This window comes from Rattus rattus, chromosome 2 (assembly GCF_011064425.1).
Source record: "Rattus rattus isolate New Zealand chromosome 2, Rrattus_CSIRO_v1, whole genome shotgun sequence".
NCBI lineage: Eukaryota > Metazoa > Chordata > Mammalia > Rodentia > Muridae > Rattus > Rattus rattus.
The window spans coordinates 66,755,275-66,780,986 of record NC_046155.1 but is presented as its reverse complement, the minus strand read 5'-3'; the positions used below and the strand labels follow the sequence as shown (position 1 = coordinate 66,780,986).

Here is a 25,712-nt window from a genome sequence, read left to right as displayed (position 1 = left end):
GTGATGCTGGGCCAGCAGACTACCGTGTGCTGGGGGGAAAGGCTGGTGTGATAGATGAGCCTCAGGTTGGGCAGTTTAGTCAAGAGTGCAGGTCCTGAGCCAAGAGCTGGAACCTCTAGAAAGTATTTGTGTAGTTCCTGCATGATTCCCCAGCGTGTCCGTTTATCTCATGCGTTTCTGGATGTTTCATTGTAAATAATGATTTTCCTGTTTGGCTTGATGCATGATTCATGCTTGGGTCTCTCTCTCTCTCTTCTCTGCGTCATTCACAGATGTGGGAGGAGGCCATCGCCCTGGGCAAGGAACTTGCAGAGCAATACGAAACGGAGTTGTTTGATTACGAGCAGCTGAGTGAATTGCTGGTCAGTCCTTATTTGGGTTTGGGTTTGGGTTTGGGTTTTTTCTTAGATTTCCCATTCAGTTTTCATGTTGAGATTTGCCTCAAATGTTCTCTTGGCTTTTACCTGTCCCCTCTGTGTTGTCTTGGGAAAGGGCTGTCCTTTATCTGCTGGTTGATTCCAGCCTATGAAAAGTCACTCTTTATTCTCAAGTAGGCCCAGAGGTTAAACCTTGCATGAGTAATGCATGACAGGGGCTTACGTCCTTAGTACAGGGGTCTTGGCAGCCCAAGTTCCTGAGAGTTTCAGCTAGTTTAAAGTGCTCACCCTTTCCACCAGAAGAGGCGGACAGGTGGTGGCCAGAACCTCGGCGTGCCATGACATCCTCTAAGTTTTTAGTTGCTGCCCTCTCAGCCATACCATAATCTTTTTTTTTTTTTTTTTTTTTTTGTGCACAGCAGGCCTGTTTATGACAGACTGTTTGCCTATAATTTAGAGCAGAATAATTCTGTCCTTCAAATTCTCCCAGTGTCTGCTCTGTATCCCCCTCCCTTTTTTAAAAAGCACTAAAAGCATAGGGAAGTCATTTCCTTGGAATCTTGAAAACACCCTCAAAAGACAGCTAGCAACCAAGTATGGCTTGTTTACGTTACCTTGCTGAACAGCATGAAAAATAATGTCAACATTGACATTCAGTCAGGTACAAACCTCAGGCCCCCCCCAGAAGAATCCAGAAGGATGGGTGTTCCAATGCTCCGTGCGACCCTAAAGTGAGCTTTCATTTTTCATCCCAGAAAAAACAGGCACAGTTTTATGAGAACATCGTTAAGGTGATAAGACCCAAGCCGGACTATTTTGCTGTTGGCTACTATGGGCAAGGATTCCCTTCATTCCTTCGGGTAAGTTCGATTCTTCTTGCTCTGAGCCAATGTCATTCGCTCAGCAGAGAGGCCCCTTCGGGTCTGAGTGCTTTACACAGCAAAGTCAGTTGTTGACTCTCGGGTGCCAGAGAGGGACCACAAATATTTAATTACATGAGAACTCTGGTTAAATATAGAGATTTTTTTTGTGTGATTTTTTTTTTCCTGAAAGAACTCTTCTCAGAGATTTGTTGTGTCAAATTATACATAGCAAACTGGAGAGATGGCTCAGTGAGCAGAGCACTGGCCGCAAGTGTGAGGACCTGAGTTCAGATCCCCGGAACCTATATAAAGCCAGCCTCGATGGCACATATCCACAATGCCAGCACTCCTACCAAAAGATAAGGTGTGAAGACAGGAGACCCTCCGGGAGCTCAGAGGCCAACACGTCTGATATGTATAGCAATCAACAACAAAAGGACCCTGCCTCAGAGTACAGGACGCTGACCAATACTCACTGCTCCTCTTATCTCCATGAACACTCTGTGCATTTCATAAAAACGTTAGTGTCTTTATGTATGCCCAACATTGATGTGACTCCAGGAAAAGAGAAATCAACCTTGGGCTTGACACACTCATGCTCATGGGGTGTTAGAGTCTGGGCCCCAGGCACAGAATCCCCCTGTGATACAGGGGCCACCAACCATAGTTATAGTTATCTAGCTCCAACAGCAAGGCAGCAAGCAGCCTGTCCAAGCATGAGAGGGAATGCCCCCTGGGAGGCACACTGCAATTCAGTCCGAAGCACTGGCTACTGTAGGCTCCAGGGACTGTCCTGGGTCACTTCCACCATCAAAGGACAAAATATAAAGTAAGACTAAAGAGTTTAAAGTGCTTGATTAATATTGAGCTGACTTTCCCGACACACCTGAATAACTCTGTGGGGCTGTAGCAATATATCCATTACGCTTCACAGATCGCCTGGCAGGGGTCAGTCTGACAATGACATTTACCAGTTACCAAAAAGTGGGCGGAATGTTTAGCAACTTCAAGCTGCCGAGGGAGCAGACGCCGAGCTATCTGCCTGTCCCCTTGGCACTGTTTCTCCCCATAAATCGAGCTCATTGCTTTTTTGCATCCTTATTAATATTTATCATTCTCACAAGGAATAAATATTTCTGACTCTATGTACATTTTCCCCATTTTCATGTTGAGAAGGACTCCCGCAGAATGCAAAGTAATGGACGTTTCTGGAAAATATTATTAGTGTTTTTCGTCTATAACTCTAGTGTTTTTCTATTAAAGCCTTTATGTGTTTTTATTATTGTGCCTTCTTCGAGGGTAAAGCTTAATAAATGCATGCTACTTTCTGAGTGGTCTGCTCTCTAGTAAATCTTACTGCACTCCTGAAATGTTTGGTTTCCTAGAGCCTCACAGGAGGCCCAGACTCTGTATTTATATTTCTAATTAAGACTACATATTACTCTGCTTTCTGCTTGACATTTTTCTTCCAGAAAAAAATAGGACATTTTTTTTCTTCCATAACGATGTTTCAAGCCATACCTAAGCACAGAGCAGGGCCAGGGGGAGGGGCGGGGGAAATCTAATCCTTAAACTGTTGCTTCCTTAGTAATTTGTTAAACTACAGAATAAATTGGGACTTGCAAAGGGGATTCGTTCAGATCGGTTTGGACGGCTATAACAAAACACCTTAGACTGGATAATTTATAAACAGCAAAAATTTATTGCTCATAGATCTGGAGGCTGGGAAGTCCAGGACAAGGGACCATAGATTCTGTGTCTGACGAGGCCATGTAGGGTAGGAGAAGAAAATTCCTGGAGACCTTAAATGGGCTAGTCCATTCCCAACACTCACAACTACCCAGCGGCCATTACACTGGTGACTGAATTTCAGTGTTTAAAGGGTAGAAGGGCAGGGTCCTTCAAGCCACAGCAAGAGCAGTCTGAAGTGTCTCCCCTTATCTCTGGAAACATGCTGATCAGATCAGTTTTTACTTATGGCTGAGTCAACACAGATCTAAGGATGTGTGGCAAAATGCTGTTACCTCTGTCCCTCTCTTGCTCCTCTCACTCTGTCTTCTTCCTTTTCACTGCCATCAACCCCTATCTGTCCATAGAGAGCTACTGATAAGGCAGGGCTTCACCCAGCATGACTAGCTGATGCAGACAAGTCTCCCAGTAGCTGGCAGAAGCACAGGAAAGGACTAGGCAGTTGGAGCGACAGCAGCCTTCAAATGACAGCAACGGTGTGATGTCATAGCTGCTGACACCTGTTTGTAACTGAGCTGACATGCAGAACTCTCTGGTCCTTGAAGAGATCTTTTATATGCCTCAGGACCCTTTCTTCCAGATGTACGTGGCGTTTGCTTAAACCCACATAGAGGATAAGGCGGGTGTGAGGAGAGTGCCCATTCACCTGTGCACACTCGAGAGCTACCTGGTCTGGTCTTTGCTAACAGCTTCCACTGAAATCTAGATTGGAGAACGTCACTTGAAAATGACAAAAGCCAGTCCTAAGCGCCATGTACACCTTGTCATTGTTGAGTAAGGATTGTACAGAGCTCATCCTGCCAGAAGGAAGTCCTACCATCCACTCATTTCCAGGGTTTGGGCAAGCCAGGAGCTCAATCTTCCTGTTTGACTGTCTGGGGTTCCCTTTGCTCCATCTCTGCTGAGCTCCACGTGATACCCATGGCCCAGGTCAGGCTCTGAGGACCTCCCCTTAGTCCTGTACAAAGCTATATTCTTTTTGGCAGAGAAATGATGACTTAATTAGGGCTACAAGGGGGAGGGCGCAGCCACTGGCCGCTGGGTTCTCATGCCAACTCTTTCCTGTGTCTAAGGTAGCCAATTAACACGGGACCCAATTCACATGAGAGAAGCTTAAAAACTAATTAATTTTACATATACATTTGAATTTTTACAAGAGAATACAGTCCAACTCTATGACCAGAGTTGATGCTTTTTTGTTTGAAAAAGAGCAATGAATTAACAAAATAAAAACACAACAACGAGCCAACAGGATGAGGGAGGGCATCTCTTCCCCTTATCTGTGACACTGACCTGGAAACAAAAGATAGGTGGCCTCAACTGACTTCTAGGGATCTTACTGAGAGAGATGGGTGGTTATCCCGGTTACACTGGAGCACGGAAGGCTCCCCAAGTAAGAACCCCATTGCTTCCTTTAAAGTGAAAGTAGAGGCTAGTAGGTTGTTGGCACGTGCCTTTCTTTAATCCCAGCATTCAGGAGGCGGAGGCAAGAGGTCAGCCTGGTCTACACAGTGAGTTCCAGGACAGACAGAGCTACATAATAGAAACTCTGTCTCCCAAAAAAAATAGAGGAGGAGAAGGAGGTTGAGCAACCCCTACAGGGGCCACAGTTCCATGGAGAAATCTGGCTTTAAATGATTTTATTCCAGTCAGCATTTTCTTAAGTCCTCAGCATTCACTGAGAAGAAAAACAAATATCATAACATGTATGGGATTGCTGTGCCTTGCTTGGTTACTTATTACATTTATTTATATAAAAATAGAACTTATTGCAAACTTGTGTGTGTGTGTATATATGTGTGTGTGTGTGAGTGTGTGTGTGTATATGTGTGTATGTGTGTGTGTGAGTGTGTGACTGTATGTGTGTGAGTGTGTGTATGTGTGTATATGTGTGTGTGTGAGTGTGTATGTATATGTGTGTATGTATATGTGTGTATATGTGTGTGAGTGTGTATGTGTATATGTGTGTATATGTATATGTGTGTGTGTATGTGTGTGTGAGTGTGTGACTGTATGTTGTGAGTGTGCCAGGGTGTGCACACAGCGGTCAGAGGACAATGTGGAGGTCACTTCTTCCTGCAATGTGGGTCCCGGGGATTGAACTCAGCTTGTCGTACTTAGCTTACAAGTACCTTCACTTGCTAAGCCTTCTTGCTGGCCTCCTTCACGGGTTCATAATTGATCCTTCTTGCTAAGAGTAAAGCTCACGGCGAGTGTTCAGCCATATGAATTTTTGTGCTCTTGATTTTAGAATATAGTTGCTAGTTACTCTTAAATGCAGTGGCTTAAAAAGAAAAAAAACTGCCCAAAACAAACAACAAACAAAACTTCAAACCCATTTGAGACCAGCACTCAGTGCATGAACTTTTCTCAGTCCTCCACCTGTGGTGCTATTTAACAAAGGTCACTGTCTCCAGGGAAAAGTGTTCATTTACCGAGGAAAAGAATACGAGCGACGGGAAGATTTTGAAGCTCGGCTATTAACTCAGTTTCCAAATGCTGAGAAAATGAAGACGACATCTCCACCCGGCGATGACATTAAGACTTCTCCAGGCCAGTGTATCCTTTAAGACAGCAGGAGGGCCATTCCTGGGGACATGGGTGCACTGGTGCATGCAGGAGGCAGAGCCTCTCTTGGTTGTCACATACACTGCCATCTGGACCTTAACCCTCTTTCCTCAGACATCCAGTGCTTCACAGTGAAGCCCAAGCTAGATTTGCCTCCTAAGTTTCACCGGCCAGTGTCTGAACAGATTGTCAGGTAACTACACCAATTTTCTTACCAATAAGAGGCAGCAAGATGCTGACGATGGGTCTCTCACTAATAATTCCACCTTTTTAAGTATAGACTTTAACCCTTGAAGAACATGCTAGATGTTTCTTCTACCCTCTCCTGAGAACAAGGAAAGCTAATGATTTCCAGCACCCACCAAAGGGAACGTTATTAGAGGGGCATTATTAGCAATGGCAATGTGGAAAGCAAAGACTGGGGAGATCCCTGTAAACTCATTGGTCAGCAAGCAGAGCTGCCTGGTAAAGTTCCAGGCTCTTGAGAGACCTCGTCTCAAACAGAAAGTAGAAGGTGCCTGAAAGACCAAGTCAAGGGTTGTCCTCCGACCTCTACATACAACCCCCGCAAATGAACACACAGACAGGGTCATGCAGGAGCATTTAAACTGCACATATCCTGATGGGACTGAGCTCACACGCCTGTGCTGAACTGCATCTGGCTCTGAGGGGGCGCTGTAGTCAGCTCCCTGCAGGCTCTTCGCTGTGGTGAGTCATCCCTTTGATCTCTGTGCTCATGGAAACTGCAGCCTCTTTGAGGCCTGCTCCTCCTCTGGTCTGTTTGTCCCACACCCTAGAGTTCCTGGACCCTTTAGCCACTGTTGCCATGGAAGTCATAGAAACAAACTGGGGCTGCCTTTCTGCTAGCAAATATGTTCACAGAAATGCAGCAGTGAAAAATCAGAGCCCCTCACATGGCTTTGTGTGCATTCTCTCATGGGGAAAGAATTATGTCACACACGCACACACACACACACACACACACACACACACACACCATTCACAAGCACAGGCCATACCCTACCCGCTCAGACAGTCAAGAGGCTGTTTATGGCCTTGTATACCACTCAGCTGAATCTACATCTCAACAATCTAAGACTAGAGCGTATGGCACCTTTCTTGTTTAAAAGAGACACATTGCCAATTTCTGTAGATAAGGTAACTGGGGCAGAGGCATGTGGATCTTCGTGTGTTCAAGGCCAACCTTGTCTGTATAACAAGGTCCAAGTCATCCAGGGTTGCATAATAAAACTCTATCTCAAAAAAACTATACATACATACATACATACATACATACATACATACACACACATATAAATGATGTGTGTATGTACTTTTATTATTTATTATGGATTACATATATTATTAAATTATATCTATTTATATCACTAAAACCACACATTATTGTTTTTTAAAAAGGGCACACATCTATGAATCCACAGGTACTTTTTCTCCCCTTTACTTCACCTTTCCAAGCCTGTGACCAATCCACCTTACTCAGCCTCTCTTCTCCCCTGAGGGCTGGCAGAGACAGTGAGGAGGCAAAAGTCTCCAGTCAGTTTTCCTACCTGCAGCGCGTCCCTCCAGGAGCTGCTGAAGAAGGTGCCAAGGCCATGGCTTTGGATCAAATTTGGGGATACTTCCTGAGATGTACTACTGTGTTCTAAGCAGAGCTCCCCCACCCCCGCCCCCAAATCTAACAACAGACCGGCTGCTTTCAGGTTAAAGGTCTAATGACTTTTCTGTCTCTACAGTTTTTACAGGGTGAATGAGGTCCAGCGATTTGAATATTCACGGCCCATCCGGAAAGGAGAAAAAAACCCAGACAATGAATTTGCGGTAATTAAAAAAATACAAAACCACCATAGCAACGCCCCCAAATTCTTATCTATTCTTCCAGCTATAGAAGAACCAGGAGAACACATTACCAAGGGCCACCATGGACAGTGTCACTGTCTCTGTGCATTGCACGCAGATATCGTAAGCATTACATTCTAGACTGAGTAAAGGTGGTAGCATTTCACAGAGCTTGTCATCGAGAGAGCTGAGACATGAAAGAATAGACCAATGGCATTAGGGCATTGGGTATTCCCTTCTGGTGAACGTAAAATGATAATAATTAAGCTTATCCCCATCTAGTTTCAAATGAATGAGACTCAAACTGGGATTTATTTATTAGGCTCTGTGCAATTATGAGGGGATAACCCCTAATCTAATCCTCTAATACTAGTCTCAGTGCTCAGAACTCCAGAGGCTCATTTGGCCTTGGTGACAGTGGCAATCAGGTGAGGCCAGCACCAGGTCTCCCCGTAACTCATCACACCTCAGCAGGATTCTCACTGCCATTCTAGACTGTGGGGCCACACCATGTACCTCTAACCTGAACCCAATATCATCTCCCTGGTCCTGACAACCAATCAGAGCTCTAGACAATGCCAGATATTTCTTCATTTTTACAGCTACCACATTGGCCCTGGAAATAGTAGTGTGTGTGTGTGTGTGTGTGTGTGTGTGCGCGCGCGCGCGCGCGCGTGTGAAACTATAGTTTGAGATGTTAAGGCCTCTTACTGGAGAATCTTCCTCGCTGCAAAAATCCCTCTTCAAACCTATAGTCCAAAGAGACTTTAGCCCCTGAGTAACAGCAAAGACCAGCCCTGCTAACATGGCCTTATTTGTTGTCTAGAGGCCTTTGGGGTATAGGAGGCCAAAGGTGAGTTAACACCCACACCTGACCCAAAGCATAGTTTGAAGCCTGCTGTCAGGACTGGTTTGGGTAGAAGGACTTTCACTCTCCCTCCCTAGAAATCCTCAGAGGAAAAAAAAAACCTGAGTTTTCTTAACACTTCTTGGGAGTCACCTTAGTGACATCCCCTCTGGTCCAGAGACCAGTGTCCTTGTGTGATGATGGGACTTTGGAATGAGTTGACTCATTGTTTCAAGACAAAGGTTGTATTCCTTGGCCAGGGTCAGAGCCTAGGCACAGACAACCTGGACATCCACACTAACAGTAGGTTAACAGTTTTCTGAGTATTTTTCTCACAATAATAAGTCATGTCATTCTCCCGGCAATGTCAGAGACCCAAGGATTTATTGACTTTCCTCCTTAACCCTCCCCATCTTGCAGTATGTATATTCTTACACTGTAAGGAGTAGACACATGGAGGCCAAGCAAATTGCTGAAGGGCGCTCCACGAGCCGGCAGCGGAGCTAAGAATAACCGAGACACCTGACATTTTGAGCTGTGCTAAGCCTCAGAGCTTGTGCTGCTTCTAGATGGCCCCAAAAATCCTCTGATGGCCCCATTTGAATCCTCACACATAGATGAAGCATTCAGAAGCCACAGGATTTAGCCCTTCATCACCTGACAAGGTTCAGGCTTCCAGAAAAGAGCAAAGTGTTTTTCAGTAGTGAGGAGCTTGATCCTGGCCCCTTCTGTAGGGCTTCTGACCCAAGGACAAGGCTAGGAAAACTTCCCCGTGAGGCCAAGAACTGTACTTGGCATCTATAAGCCTGGCAGAGGGTAAAACTTCAGTAGAAGACAGCCAGGTGGGAGCCTGAGTAAGGAAGTAAGTGTCAGTGTAGGATATTCACAAGGGTATGGCCATGGAGCGGGCAGGGGACAGGCTCTGAATGGCTACCTTTTCTCTGGTAAATCCCCAGGAACACAGGCAAAAGAACCTGACCTAGGAAACAAAGATCAGTCTGTGACCAGGAAGCTTCTGTGGTCTTCTTGCTTTGCCTGATATCTCAGATATTCTAAAGGCCAGGCTAGCTTTCTGTAATTGTCACCCCATGACTAGATAGGTCTGTGAAGGTGGCAGTCTGGATGGTTATTTGCCTGTCTGCTAGAGCTGAGGGACCAACCATTAAAAAGCTAGACAGAATGAGTCTCATTGGTTTGAAAGCAGGAGGTGAGATGTAGCAGTATAAAGACTACAATTTGGAAACAACTTTTATTTAGAATATAAGTAGGGTTGAGGTTGTATCTTGATGGTAGAATGCTTACCTAGAATCTAGGTAACCACTAGAAAGAATGCTTACCTAGGAAGACTGAGGTCTCAGCCCCAGCACTGCACAAGCCGAGTGGATATTGTGGTGCACACTGCAATCCCAGCGCTGAGGATCACAAGTCCAGGTTCATCCTCAGCTAACTACCAAGTTTGGGCCAGTGGGGACAGCATAAGAACTGTTTCAAAGCAAACATACATGGGGAAAAGGTATAACACTGGATGAGAAGCCTTGAACAAAGACCACTGAAGTGTTTAGGTACTCCTCAGTGCATTGTGGATATGACTCTTCTATTTCCATACTATGTGTCCATACAATATAAAGATAATTGTATTATGTAAAGTAGAGATTTTGATCCAAGACGGCAGCCAGCGAGAGGCTGCTGTTGGAGCTTGAAGAGATCCACAAATGTGGAATGAAAAACTTCCGTAACATCCATTGCTGAAGCTAATTTATTGACTTGGGCAAAGGCAACCTGACAACCCTCCATATGATAAGTGAGCCTTCAGAATTGAACTCAGCTCTTCAGCAAAGTATCTATTCAAACCACCCAAGATCACATTTAAAACAAAGATCTGCCACCCTAAGTTTGATGAGAAGGGGCAGGTCTGTCTGCCAGTAATCAGTGCTGAAAACTGGAAGCCAGCCACCGAGACTGACCAAGCAATCCAGTCCCTCATAGCACTGGTGAACAACCCCCAACCTGAGTACCCACTCTGGGCTGACCTAGCTGAAGAATACGCTAAGGACTGTAAAAAATTCTGTAAGAATGCTGAAGAATTTACAAGGAAATATGGGGGAAAACGACCTGTGAACTAAAATCTGCCATGAGCGATTCCAGCAAGTTTTAGCAGATTCCGAGCAGTGCATTGAGATAACCCACAAAGCAGGACTCTGTGGAAACTAACACGTGCCAACACCTAGCGTCCATTTGTGGCAGTTACTACCTTTCTACAGTTTTCTTAATCAAAAGTGGTCTAGGTAACCTGTAAAGAAGGATTGAAAATTCAGATATTCTAAAAAAAAAAAAATAGCAATTTTACTGAAGACAAGAGGTCAGTTTCAGGAAACCTGTCCTTGATGCATTTGTGCCTTTGAGTTTCTTTTGAACCCTAGGTAAGGCTAGTGTAAAACACACTTGGACCCCTCCCCCAAACACACTCATTTAAGAGGGAACCCCTTTCCTCCTGAGGTATTTATGCAACCCCTGACCACCCACTACATTTCCTTGCCAACCAGCAGAGAGGCATGCCTGATAGGTGAGAAATGGGGCACCTCGGTAATGTACTATAGCTGTCAAGTAGAACATTGCTCTTGAGGTTCCCTCAGTGCACACCTGTCCTTCGTGATCACAGGCTGACCTTGTCCTGCTAGAGGGCCCACCTGATGGGGTCACACAGATACCCAGCAGAACAGACCCCCCCTCCTGCTGCCATCCCCCTCCTGACATGTATCGCATGGGCTCTTCTTACAGAATATGTGGATCGAGAGAACCGTCTACACCACAGCCTATAAACTGCCGGGAATTTTAAGGTGGTTTGAAGTCAAATCTGTCTTCATGGTAAGGATACACCCTGGAAGGAGATACCTGTCTCCTCCCATTGCATTTGACACCCCGACCCCCCCTTTATCCTCAAGAGTTTTGTGATCACTGTGGCCTGTTGCATGCTTTAGTGACTGTCACCACCCTGTGTGTACCTCAGAGCATCAGTATCTCCCCATCTCCCCCAGCATCTTATTTCCAAAGCTGTGTGGCCACCCCCAGAGCTAGCTAACAGGACACTCATTCCTTCTGACACATTAGCAATTGCAGCCATAGCTCTGTTGCTCCGTGAAGTTTGCACCAAGCCTCTTTCAGGCACTTCCGTCGTCATCTGCACGACAAGTAACTTAACGAATAGAATTTGCTCATTTTAGGTATTCCTTCTGGGACATAGTTTTAAAGACATGATTCCCATTGTATTAACCAAACTTTGCCTTGCTATGGAACATGGTTATCTTGTTGTTTGGTTTTATTTATGAATGGGTATTTTGCCATCATATATATCCTATGTACACGATGTATATGCAATGCCTCCTGAAGCCGAAAGAGAGAGTGTTGTGAGTTGGGAGTTACAGATGTTTTGTGAGCAACCACAGGGGCACCCAGACTCAAACCCAAGTCTTCTGGAAGAGCAGTCAGTTCTTTTAACCACTAAGCCATTTCTAACACCGTGGTAAAGTTTTATTTATATGAAACTCACATTTGTAGGGAGCGACAAGATGACTTCACTCATGAAATCCAGAGCTCCACCATAGGTTCATTGCCAGACCTGAAATATCAGATCTACGACAATTGCCCACATTAAACAATCCACGGAAAGGACAAGGGCGTGATAGCCCACTTGGTAGAATGCTTGTCTTGTGTACACATTGGCTTCTACCCCCAACAGAAACTGGGTGTGGCAGTGCACACCTATAATCCTAGCACACAGGAAGATCACAAATCACGGTGTTACCTTCTGCTGTATGTTGAATCTGAAGCCAGCCTGGGCTACATGATATTCTGTCTCAAAAAAAAAACTAATTAAAATATGCTTTTGTTCGTGTGCCTTTGCTGGGTCCCACATCAGGCGACGGCTCCTGCCATTCGATTAACAGTGAGTCCCTGAAACACCTGGTGATTTGGCTTAAAGACTTGGCTAAGCTTGCCAAATTGGCTCTTCCTTCTGTATGTCCACCAATCTTTTTTGCCTATGCCAATGAGAACTCTGGGCCCTTCTGTGAACACATGTCACTGATCCATCAGACTTCTCCACCCCACAGCAGCCAAGATGGAGCCTCCCACTTCTTCACCCCCAGAGTCCTCAGGATCTGAGACCTCCATCCTGTGTCCCAAAACAACCAAGGTAGATAGAAGTGGATCATGCCATTAGACCATGAGACCATTTAGTGTGGCCAGGCTACAGTCTGGCAGAAAGCCTTCAAATCTGCATTGACATGTACAAAATCACTAAATTTCCATAACCCCAAATACCTGTATCTTTACAGAGACCACGTGTTAGAAGAAAAGTGTATAGGAGGCCAGGGAGGCTGCCTCACCTGGGCACACTACAGTAGCTTAGGTGATGCCCACCATGTTCTCTTCCTTGCAGGTAGAGATCAGTCCACTGGAGAATGCCATCGAGACAATGCAACTGACCAATGACAAGATTAGCAGCATGATCCAGCAGCACCTGGATGACCCGGGCCTGCCTATCAACCCCCTGTCCATGCTCCTGAATGGCATTGTGGATCCTGCTGTCATGGGAGGCTTTGCCAATTATGAGAAGGCAAGTGGCATACCTGGGACAGCCTGAGCATTCATAGACTCCATCCCTAGCACCCAGAAGTTATCCTGGAGAGTCACCCTCACTTTCCAGAACTCTGAGGTCATTAAGGGTCTAAACATTTCATTCTGGAGACAAGTAAGAGTCTGGATGCTTACCCTAGATAAAGGGCATAGGTGCAGTGGAGGGTCTCTGGCCTCCCTTAATAGTAGCTCAGTGGGGGCGGGTAGAAATTGAAGATCATGTGGTACAGGCTAAGCCAGTTCTACTCAGCATAGGCCACTGCCTATTTTTGCAAATGCAGGGACTGCATGCATTTATTTACTTCTTGTCCCAGACAGTTTTCTTAATGTGGCAATAATATTTTGAGCCACTAGGCCTGTGTGGTCCACAAGACCAAAATCATGTGTCTGTTGGCCCTACACAAAAGAAGTTTGTTGACACAGAGAGACCAAAAGGGCTCTCCTGGTGAGCTGCCAATGATTGTGGAAGAAAAGATAGTACCTTCCCAATGTCTATGCCTTCCAGACAAATCTTTGGCTGGCTGGAATCAATAGAACAGAAGACTATCAGATACAGAGGTGAACTTCCAGGCACTAGTACAGCTGAGAGGGCCATAGCCACTGCTACTCAGCAGGACTAAGCAATCTCGGTCCACAGTGGCCTTTCTGGATTCCTGGCTGTCTGTGTGCTCCATGTATTGTATTTGACCTTAAGCTCTGGGGAGTGTCCAGCCATGGGCCTTCAAGGAGTGCCATAGGAAGGCTGCGTGGCTAGGTTGTGCCAGCTCAGTACTGTGATGGTCAATCACATGTGCTAAAAGGGCTCTCCCTGTCTCCACAGGCTTTCTTCACAGACCGATACCTGCAGGAGCATCCTGAGGCCCATGGGCAGATCGAGAAGCTCAAGGACCTGATAGCCTGGCAGGTTTGTATGCCTGGGAAAGGAAGATGGTTTTTCTGTGCCCCTCCACATATGTTCCTACCAACATAGTGGCTTCTGGGTCAACACACTCATAAGGATAAAGTCACTTAAACACCAACGAAATTCTGTATTGTCAATGAACAAGATCGGTTGGGAAAGCTTTGGCTGGCTGGAATTAGTAGAAGTATATCAGATATTGATATTGAAGTGGACTCAGAGCTGCAAAAGCTCATGCCTCAGCCCCTATAGTCAGGGGTGGAAGGAAAAAAAAAGAAGAGAGAGAGAGAGAGAGAGAGAGAGAGAGAGAGAGAGAGAGAGAGAGAGAGAGATCCGAGGGTAGCTGCAGCCTGCCCACCCCTTCCGCTGTGAGGAGGCAGCTCCAAAGGATGGCTGTCCTTGTTTGTGTTTGCCCAGCTGTGGTTCTGAATGTTTTATTGCTTCCATTCCTGCTTCTAGGCTGAGCCCTTCTTGGCTGCCTACTTCAAGAGCAGGGAGCTGCAGAGGGCCCCTTGTATTCCTCTGGTGTCTGTGCTTTCCAGAACCTCTGAGCTAGGTGTTCTATACTTACACCCTCTTTAATTGTTCTGCCACTGGAGCAACTTGCTGTAGGTTTCCTCACACAGGCAGCAAGGATGTGCTGACCCCATGATATTCATCAGATGTAACCTCACTAGCCAGACTGCAGAAGGTAGGGGGTGGGCTGTGCTGGAGTTAGGGATGTGCCTACTCTGTAGGAGGTAGAAAGCTAGCCAACGTTGTGTTAGAGCTGGGCAGGTACCTAGGCTGCATGCATGCCTAAGCCTGACCCAGGACTCTTGAGTAGGCCTAAGAACATCTAGGCTCAACAGAACTGCTCCTGCCATGAGACCTTTCCTACATTCTGTACTGACTCCTAAAAGTCTCTTACCTGTGACTTCTTTGTCATCAGCACATTGGCCAGTGAGACCACTTAGGGTGTGGGGCTGAGTTACGGCTTACAGCCAAGTTGGAAGCCTTCTAAATTTGCATCTAGATGCCTAGATTTTCACAACTCTGACATATGCATGCACGTGCACGTGCGCGCGTGCACACACACACACACACACACACACACACCAGTTCTAATTGTACCCCTCAAGTCCCATCTTCCCTCAACTTGTGGCACCTGCCCTTCTGCCTTCAGTCTGCCTGAGCCTGACGATTCTACATCTCATGAGTAGAGCTGTATATAATTGGTTCTTTGGTGTGTCTTAATTTCACTCAGCATAATGACTTCAAGGTTCAGCCGTGTCGTAGCTTTTGTTAGAATATCTTTTTGTGAGGCCAAATAATATTCTGCTGTGTGGTTACGGCACAGTTTATCCATGCATCTGGACTGTGTAAGCATTTGGACTGGTCTACCTTGAGGCTGGTCTGATTAACGATGAAGTGAACACAAGTTCACAAATGCCTGCCATCCCCTTGCTTTCTGTACTCTGCATATGTTAAAGGCTGGATATTCTGTGTTGTATAAAGTTCTAGGTCTGAGGTTTTCAGCTGTTACCAAACTTGTCTCCAGTGATTGAATTGGCTTATACACCAAACGACTAGAATCCAAGCTTCCAGTGTCTGAGTCTTCACCAAGACTTGTTATTTGGGTTCTCTTTTTTCATACCATGGCCATTTTCATGCATGTGGAGACTTATTATATTTACATTTTAAGAGAATGACATGGGAAAAGATATTCTGATTTTTGTCACAAAACTCTTGAAATCTGATTGCCCTCCAATTGTTTTGTGGCATAAGATTCCTCTGAACGAAAAGGGAACAACGCTACTGGCCAATATGGTTTCTTCACACAGAATGTAAGTCACATCCCCAAACCCCCTGTGACTTTTATTTTAAAATTTTTTTTAAAAAAGAAAGAAAGAAAAGAGAAAGAAAATGTGGGAAAGAGTTTAAATTTTGGATGATTCCATTTGAGGCCTAGAAATGAAGGGGGCATGGAACTCAAAATACCCCAAAATGTTATAACACAAAAACTAGTTTGGTCTGCAGAAGTTCTATTGATTTTTTTCCCCCTGTAAGCTTTTACAGCAAATTGGATTTTACGAGTTTCAAGTCATACAGAGGAAAATAATTTGTTCCTCAGAGAGAGACTTTATGCCAGTACCATGTCATCGCCCCTAATAACTATATTAAAAGATGAATTTTAAAACAGCTCATGGGAAAGTTGAAAGAAAGTCTGTTTTCTAGCAACTTCATTAAATCAAAGAGCAAAGGGAAAAAATACATATTCAGAACATTACCTGTGATTTTGCTTTCATTTGCAAGTGTTTTGATAGCCTCATATCAGTAATTGAGTTGTATGTTCATTAAAAAAATGAGAGCTTTACATTTATCCTTGTTCTCGTTTTGCTCCTTAGTTTATTCGGTTTGGGTTTTTCCAGAAGTTCTATCCAGGGTTTCTCCTGGGAGAAGTCCCAGGGCTTGCTGGCTGAGTTATACCCACAGGTATATAGCCAAAGACAAGCATGTCCCCAGTACCTACTCTTCTGTGATTTTGGCTGGCAGGCCCTGGCCTGCTCCTTAGCTCCTCTTCATGATTCTGAACCGTGATGGCCTGGCCCTCAGCAGCGGGAAGGATAGGTGTGATGCAGGCTGCCCGGAGCCTGCAGACTTTGATACCCAGCCAGAGCTACTTCCTCAAAGGCTCGGCTCTGTCTTCCCTCAAACGCACCTGCAGAGTGTCCGAAGATGAGCCCACGCCTTCTCCTATTAAACTGCTATGCTGCGTACTTATTTTCTTTGAAAGGTACAGAGATGAGAGAGCAACCTCACTCATCATCCCCAGCTGACAGCAACTGTCCTTTCTGCAGGGGCTTGTGCCCTCCGAGCAATGAACAAAGCTGCCAAGTGTTCCCTGCTGCTGGTGAGGCTTGGACCTGTGCAGGGCACACATAGTGCTATACTGAAGGTTCACTTAGAACAACTGGAGGTGTGGCTGGGAAAGCCTCCTCTTTCTTCCAGAGACTGGGGCTCTTTAGAAATAACTGGCTCCGAAAGGTACCCATAGTGACTCAAGCTGTGGGGCAGTTTCCGAGTCCTGTGGCAATTGTGGCAATCCTGAATGGGGCTAGGAATCTGCCTGCCAAAGATATTTTGAACATATGGAACAAAAAGACCTCCAAAGACCATTTCAGGCCCTAGGTCTATAGTCTTTCTTTGTATATTAAGCACCTCATACATTGGACTGAGCTCCATAGAATAGCATTTTATTTCCTTCCATTTAGAACCACAGCTGCAGCTTAGATGCAAATAAATGTAAAAGCAGAGGCCAAATCCTATTCTATGAGAAGGCTTTATCTGCTCAGTGTCAGGGACAACTGAGAGTGGCAAATTCTAGCACCTTGTTTGACTCACCTGCCAAACCCCAGACTCCAGCAGTCCCAGTGCAAACAAGGACCTCAGCTCTCACTCTCATCCACCAAGTATGAGAACTTTATCACTCCCAACCCTCACCACCATCGCCACCACAAACCCCAGGATGATTGGATCGAATTTTGCACATTTGAAACAGTCATTCTAAATCAGAACGGCTCTTAACAGCAAGAATGATTGTGTTGTCACCTAGAGATAGCCTTCCCATACATGCTCGTCTCCCCTCTTCCACAGACAACACATTTGCCATGCCAATCAAAGATGTCCCAGCGGACCCTTGTCACCACTCCCAGTCCCCCTCCTCCCACAGTCAGAACTCAGGGAGCAAAAGACTAGCAGTGAACATTTCTTAGGCTGGTCTCGAGTGCATGGTAGCAAGCCCTGGGGAAGCTGTCATCCGCATAAGGAACTCATGTGGGATGTGAGAACACCTTGTCTGTTTGGAAGAAGCTCACCTGCACACAGGTCTTAGGTCATAACCGGACAGAAATGGAGAACAAGTGACTTGTGCCATGGGTTTCGGCCCAACTGTCAGCAAAACTAACTTTTGGGTCTGTGCCTCCTGAGCAGGCTGGGTACTTTGAATATGGGGGTGTTTGGGTGCCCCTCCTTTCCTGGAGTACAAGAGAAGAAGCAGCTGTGTGCTATAAATGGAAGCAGATACAGCTCATGAGTGGATTCATCTTGCTAAGATTCCTTGAGTTTGTTCACATGAAATTCAATTGTGTACTTATTATTCCTCTCCCTAATAAATATGCTGGTTCAGATTGGTATTCTATCTTATTAGGAAAATATGTTTTTAATCAGTATTTTTATTTAATTATAAATTATTAAGAGGAAGCCTCTTAGCTTGATTGCATTGAAGACTGACTAACTTTCAGCCTGGTCCTAGGGGAGAAGCAGAGGCCAGGGACAGAATGGAGCCTGTTCCCTTGGCCACCCCCTAGCTACAATCACTCCAGGGTCTCTGCCACTGAGAAAATGAAAACGTCTCGTGTGACAGTTTTAAAGGTCAGCATCACTTCTACTGTTGGAAGTGAAGTGTTGGCATGGATATCTTGTGACAGTAGTGTCGTCAGAGAAGCGATTATTTTTGGTTTTAAGAGAGAATAAATTTAGTTTTCCTTCCCACATAAGAATATCCATCAGGACTCTAGATGGCCTATAACTGGATTGTTACATTTGGGGTAGGCTACTCATTTGTCTATAAATTCAATATATCCTCAGCTGATAAATGAACCATGGCATGACCTTTTGCTACCAGAACCAGGTACATGCGAACACATTCAAAGCACAACTGTCCCCAAACTCTATTGAGAAACACTGGTGTTGAGTCTGTTCTGGGACTGATTGGGTAACAAGACACCTCTCACCCCCACCAAGTAACAGAATGCATTACACATAGGGTGTTCCGCCTTGGATATGATCCCCTTAAGCCCCAAGCAATTCTTGCTTAAACGTTTCCATCTCTGGGGGTGGGAGGTGGGGGGTAGCCTTCCTGTTGATGAGTTTAATCAGTCACTCTGATTTGGGAACAAAAGCAGGTGCAACCAGCTGGCTGTTGCTGCCTCCTGCTGTGTACTGCTCTATCAAGACCTGTTCCCCTCCCAAATCAGGAACTCAGGAACGTCACCCTGTGTTTTTCAGATTCCATTTTTGGCTGAAGGGATCAGGATTCATGGAGACAAAGTCACAGAGGCCCTGAGGCCATTCCATGAGCGCATGGAAGCCTGTTTCAAGCAGCTGAAGGAAAAAGTGGAAAAGCAATATGGCGTCAGGACAATGGTAAGTGGGCAGGTCTACAGAAGAGTGTCCGATTGAAGTGGAGCGGCTGAGGCCTCTGTGTTGCCTGCTAGGAAATGGGATTGTAGGGACCCTGGCCTCCTTATCAAGCTCACTTTATGAGATTTGTTAATGCCTGAGTACTTCATTCATCCTCTCTGAGTACTATGCTGTGTAGGTTGATACAGTCTGGGGATCTTGATTGGGAGAGTGAAGGAACTCTCCCAAGGAGGGGGCATCTAGAGTTTGACAAACAGGAGCTATATAATCAGCAGCTGAAGAAAGACCCTTACTGAAGGAAATGCACACAGAGAGAAATACCCTATGAGAAGCAGGCATGGAACCCAGAAATCTAGAAACCTAATTTCTTCTAGAGAGCTGGAGGTTTTTTATGTCTCTGAAGAGTCTTCTTTGTCTAGTTTAGGGTTAGTCTATTTGAAGAAAGGACAGGGTGGCTGATTGGTCCACAACTATTGTGTCCTGATCAGGCCTTGAACTTGCTGATTCAGTCTATGGGGGACGGTACTGTGTGTGGTGTGGAAAGCCAGGAAGTCCTTTGTTTTAAACTACCAGGCTTTGGTCTCATGTCAGGTGGGTAAGGAATAAACCAGTCTTGGAAGTTTGCCACCTTTATTACTTGGTCATGGACTTTCTCCCTGTCTGTCAACCTACCAGGGAATCTGGCTAAGTCCTAGTCACTGAAGGTCATGAAGAAATTTCACAGAGGTCCTCAGGACTCTGTTGGGTTGCAGAACTCATGCCCCAAGACATGCCATACACAGAGAGCTGTGTAACACTCAGGCAGTAACACTTACGGTATCCTGACCTGAAATGGAGTCAATGCCTAGCTCAATGTTGAACCTGTGACCGATGGGTTCAAGGAGACAATGGTTTTATCAGTAGCAAGTTTTCCTTGAAAGCATGAGGACCAAAGTTCAATCCCCATAATGTCATGTAAAATAAAACCAGTCATGATGGCACACACGTGTAATCCCAAGATTTGGTAGGCAGAGATATGCAGATCCCTGAAACTCACAGCCAGTACCACCTATTTGGAGAGAGCTAGTCAGGGTGAGAGAGAGATTCTGTCTCATAATACAAGGTAGACAGCACCCAAGAGAAATGTACCTGAGGTTGTCTTTTGACCTGCACATGCATGTTCACCCATCGGCATACACACACGCACACACACACACACACACACACACACACACACACCATGGCCAGGATGGGAGAAGAGATGGGTTACTGATGATCTAAATTGTTGCTAAGTGAAAGGCTAGCCATTGAAGGAGGTAGAAATGGGAGAAATGATCCAGGCTGGGAGGCAAGCAGGAATTTGAGTGGCAGGCCAGATTCAGTGCACACAAAGGCATACACTTGACAGAAGAGCACCAAAGGCTGAAGTTGGAAAGGCAGGCAGCCTTCAGGAGCCAGAAGCTCCACTTAGGCAGTAGACTGTGCTCATGACGTGGGTGGAGGAGGCGGTAGGGGAGATGTAGTAGGCTGTGCTCACAACATAGGACTGAATGGCTCTAGTGATGAATTCCTGAAAAATTCCTGGACTGGGGCTGGGGTCAGAAGCATGACAGATGGGCATCTTTGATTCTCAGGAATGCAAAGAGCGCTCCAGATGTACTCTTACAGATAAGCCCCTACTGAGCATGCTCCTGGCAGAGCCAGCATTTCCAATCCCATCGGTCAGTGCTTTGTCATGGACCCAGCAGGACATGAGTCTGACAGGAGGAAACTATCCTGGACTCTGGTCTGCAAATTCAGTGCATGAGAGCCTGAGACTGACAGCCCACTGGGAGCCCCTGCAGGTAAACAGCTGAGGATATGGGGTGCCTCCCCTGCTGCTTTGGAGGACACTTCTGCAAGTCAGAGTCCTTCAGCAGCGATACTGATAGCTTGGAGCCTGCAGCTTGTCACCATCAGTGTTGAGTAGCAAAAAGTTTGTGGGTGTGTCAGAAGGCAGCTCTTGCAAAGTTTGAAGTTTTCTGAGAATTAAGAGCTTGTGCAGGCTCCAAGTTTTGTAACTAAGTTCAATGCTTCCTATTTTATCAACCATTTATTGAATCGTCCACAATTAAAGAAACCTATTGATCTTGCCTGTCAGTTTTTACATCTCTCCTCTGCTATGAAGTATCACTGAGAAACCTTGCTATAGGGTACAGGTCAAAATAGAAAGCAAGGGCAGGAAGATGGTGTGTGGGATTGGGGTGGAGGGAGACGGGGGACCTATAAAGATGAAGGGTATCTTTTCAAACATGTTTCCCTTATACCTTGGCACCCATCATTGGCTAAAGGCAAGCAATTTCTGTATCACCTTCTCCATACATCATGCTTTCTTTGTGGAGGCAACCAGGCATCCCACCCAGTGGGGCTTTCAGAGCATGATCTGGAGACAGAATTCAGGGATCATTTGTATCCATGGGTACTATGATGCAGGGGGCAAGTTTTATGAGACCTACTCCATCCTCGGACCCAGAATGACGCTCTGAAGCCATCCTTTCTAGGTAGGCAGTGGTTCAGGCTGCAGCTTGTCATTCTGTGAGGGATGTCGTCATAAAGGCAGGCTGGGGGGCACCTGCCTTGTCTCACCTACTTTGGAAGCCTACAAGAATCTCAGAATACTTTGAAAAGCAATATCATATTTTCCTCTTTCCAAAAGGATGGGTTTTAAAATAATAATGATAAAAAAACCAGGAAGGACATAAACCATTTTGTCAATGTTTCTAAGGCAGCCTAAGCTCCAGAAAGGCAAGCACTAGCCACCCCCTGACTGTGCAATACAAGGGTCTCTCCAGCTTGCTCCTTTGTGCCATCTATTTTGTCAGTTCTAGAGATCCAAGGAGACACTGCTTCCTGGGTGAACAATGAACCGACTCCCAGAGACCCCCAGAATGGAGACACCAAGCACTGGCCTCTGCTTTTGCTGCCCACAGCATGTGAGGGCATCTGCCTTCACCTCTATACATATGAAAACTTTTTTCTGTTTCCTGTCCCTCCTGTCCTCTTCCTAAAGTCGGATGAGGGCCAGAGAGCCTTGCTTGGCTCTGCTCTTTACTCCACCCCTCTCCTTACCTGAAACAAAGCACCATTCAGACCATATGTTGGTTGGAACTCCAAGCCTCTCTCTCCAGATGGCCCCTACTAGTTCCTTGTGGGGTGTCCTCCATCGCACAGCCCAGTACTTCAGCTCCACCCATCAGCTGAGCATCCAGTCATCTGTGCCCGATACTGGCTCTGATGGCGTCTTCAGCCCAGTGCTGGGCCTCTTTATCTAGAGGGAGACTCTCACCAGGCTCCTGCTCCTGCTTCTCATGACTTCAAACCTGGCTGCCTTCAGGGCAACATAATACTTAAATCTCCAGACCATGGTTGGAGAACAAAATTATTTACCTCTCCCTTCCTAATGAGCTCACCTCGATCCAGTCACCTGACTATGACTCATTATATGGTCAACATTCATGGTCATGGTTGAAAAGCATACTTCAGCCAGGAAGCAAAGGAAGAAGCAAAATTCAGTGCTACAGGGCAGGGCCTGAGAGTCATTCTGCCTTCGAAGACCAAAATAAATTTCCTGTCCAGATACCAAGGCAACAAGACAAGGACAAAGGAAGCTTCCACTAGCCTTCTACTGAGCCTTATAACCCTCAGATGCAGTCATTGTTAATCCTCACAAAGGACCCACAGTGGGGAGATGGCTCTCTGCATGTCTTAAAAGAAGCTTACAGGGGTTCCTTGTCTTACACATGATTACACAGTTGGTGCATGAGACAAAGATCTAGCCTAGTGTAACATTCTACTCCTCATCTTTTTGGCCCTGTGGCTAGAACAGGCAGACAGCAAGGCACTCCTGTTAGTGAGATCTTGAGCTACCTGTTGGTCCTGCATGAGATTCTAGTTGGTTCAGATGGAACAAAAGAAAGCCCTCTTAGTTCTAGACTTCTGAGCCTCTACTCAACGAAGAACTGGTAAGACAAATGGTCCAGAAGAATCTACGACTCCCCTCACTGAGTCCTTGTAAATACAAATCTCCAGCAGGACTCCTGTTCCCTGTTAGCCAGATCCTTCCCCTGACCTCCTCCTTCTCTTGTACATCCCAGTGTTTATGCATATTGGTTATGTGCCAGCCTTTGGTGGTTGACAGTAGGAGGATAGTCCTCTTGAATACTGAGGGTGGCTTCATCTGACCTTTGTACCCTATAGCCCCCAATGGTCTCCTTCTGTGCATAAATGCACTTGCCTTCTGGGAAGTTCATTGCCTCACAGACAGACATAGTAACCCACAAACTGGATATTCTCAACAATGGGCCTCAAAGTGCTAGGACAACCCCAGCCACATAACAAATAGGCCAAGTTTCTTCCCAGATCTTGACTTGGCATTGTCTCCTTGGCTTTTCCTTCCTCTGCCCAGGTGGTGGTAAAACACAAGGCAACATCCCCCCAAGTTACAGGAATCAACAGAGTCTAACATTTTCTTGCCTTCCTTTCTTCCCCCACCAGCATGCCCAGTGGATAGTGATAGCGTCAAGCTTGAAATACTTGCAGTGGAGTCAGGAAACAGCCTTTTCTTGGCTAGATAGGGTGTCCAGAGATGGAATCACCTTCCAAACTGAGCCTCCACCTCTAGCCCTGTAGAATGGCCAAAGACTGTGCATCTGAGAAGGCCAAAGCTATGACCACGTCTCATTCAAAACATAAAGGGAGTTAAAGGCTGAGGACCCCTTAGCCTCAGAGATGCCAGAGAATAACTGGCATCTCAGGTGTGTAGGATGGGGCTTAGGTGGTGGTGAGAAAGTCAGAATGGACCTAGGCAGAACTCTACACTGAATCAATGGGAATAGCAAGGACAAACAGCCACATCCCTGGGACTTGCCCAAGGCAGAGGGGAGACTTTACAGATCAAGGTATCATTCTTCATATCAGCAGTACTTCAGAAAGGATGGAAAGAGTGTGTAGTATAGATACCAAGTCTCCAGGTATCCTGTAGAAAACATTTCTACACAAGGGAGAATCTACTAGTCACCCTACCCCTTGTAACTTCCTCCTCATGGCTGATTAGTCATAGTGAACATCCTTGAACCCTCTGGTGCCATCATCTGTGCTAAGGTCAAGACTCTGTGTTGGCAACCCCCAGAGGCTGATCACCTTGAGCCGGTGGCCTGCACCATACCATGGCTCACTTGTCTGTCTTGTAAATAAAGTTTTATTAGCAGACAGCCACATTCCTTTCTGCAACATAAGTAATCAACAGCTTGCTCCCTCCAAGGGCCGTGACTGTGATACAAACCAGCTGTTCTGTAGGTGATTAGCTATCTGACATGCCAACAGCATCCTAGGGTACAGTGGGGAGGCTAATACAACACAAGAGGAGTGACACTCAGACATGTGATTTCTGCCAGCCCAAGAAAAATGTTTGTGAAGCAGCTGTGGTCCAGATGTGCCAACATCTGGCTTCGGGCTCAGACACACTGGTGCTTCCTGGCTAATTAGGTGTAGATACATGCTGTATCCAATGCACATTGATTTGTATGTATGTATGTATGTATGTATGTATGTATGTATGTATTGCTAATGTACAGCAAGTTGTCAGGAAGAGACTAGAAAATTCCCTCGGGTGACTATGTTCTTGAAATGTGTCATTGGTTCTCTTCATGGGAAGGAGAGACCCGCAGCCTGGCCCAGGCCTTTCTCCCATCACCCTCACTCATCCAAGAAGATCCGACTCTAGTGTTGGGAGGCAGCCTCTGTAGGGAGGGCTTTGAGCCAATCCAGCTCTGTGAGTCTGGGTGTCTGACTCAGGTGTTAATGTGCAGCTGGACAAAGGTCATACAAAGACCTTACACATTTTTAGTCACATTCTAGACGCACTGTGTATTAAACTTCCTGGTGAGTAACACCACTGAAGGACAGGTTGATTTGTCTGGAAGAAGAAATTTATATTTAAAATAAAAAGGCCAAGATGGTTCTTTCTGGTATTCTTATCAGGTGATGCAGGTCTCAAAGGATGTTAAAACTGTCTTTATTTTTTTTTCCCCTCAGCTCAGAACAAGAAATGGTTATGAAGTGTGGTCCCATTGCTAAGGCTCCTTCAGCACAGGGATGTGGCCACAATTGTCTGGGTCTTAACATATTGTCTTCTTTTCTCAGCCCTCAGGCTTGGATGACAGGAGAGGCAGCCGTCCACGGTCCATGGTGCGGTCCTTCACAATGCCATCATCCTCTCGGCCACTGTCAGTGGCTTCTGTTTCTTCTTTCTCCTCTGACAGCACCCCTTCAAGGCCAGGCTCTGATGGGTGAGTAGGGTCAGCAGCTGGGAATCCAGATTGGGAAGGTTGGGTACCTCATGAGATGCCATTTGTACCCTGGGGTTACTTAGCACCCCTGGACATGCTGTTTTGAAAACTGAGAGTCTCAAAGACATGGTGGTACCATGATATCATAATGTGGTTTCTGTGAGACACCTTTCCCTGAGTAGCATTGCCAGAAAGGTGTCTGCCAAACCTTAAAGCTCTAGTGAGCATTTAATTCTCAGTGTGTCTCAATTCCTCTACGATCCCAACCGTGCCAACTGCCAGAGCCAGGCTTATATCACTGGGTAACTCGTGTGTGTGTGTGTGTGTGTGAGAGAGAGAGAGAGAGAGAGAAAGAGAGAGAGAGCACAAAAGTGTTTATTTCTAAGAAAGTTTGTTACTTTTCAAAAAGTTTTATTTTTATTTTATATA

General features: G+C 45.9%; 1 protein-coding gene and 1 pseudogene across 1 annotated transcript in view; both read left to right on the top strand.

The window, feature by feature from the left end:
- The window catches only part of Dock1 (dedicator of cytokinesis 1), a 499,905-nt gene that overhangs the window by 459,643 nt on the left and 14,550 nt on the right, over positions 1-25,712 (top strand). Inside the window, exons 39-48 of the mRNA XM_032892397.1 lie at positions 273-362; positions 1,133-1,237; positions 5,407-5,548; positions 5,672-5,750; positions 7,312-7,396; positions 11,040-11,126; positions 12,700-12,876; positions 13,717-13,800; positions 18,844-18,981; positions 25,138-25,283. Of these exons, the coding sequence (XP_032748288.1) occupies positions 273-362; positions 1,133-1,237; positions 5,407-5,548; positions 5,672-5,750; positions 7,312-7,396; positions 11,040-11,126; positions 12,700-12,876; positions 13,717-13,800; positions 18,844-18,981; positions 25,138-25,283 (1,133 nt within the window). The remainder of the gene's footprint in view (positions 1-272; positions 363-1,132; positions 1,238-5,406; positions 5,549-5,671; positions 5,751-7,311; positions 7,397-11,039; positions 11,127-12,699; positions 12,877-13,716; positions 13,801-18,843; positions 18,982-25,137; positions 25,284-25,712) is intronic.
- LOC116894731 lies at positions 7,497-10,566 on the top strand (annotated as a pseudogene).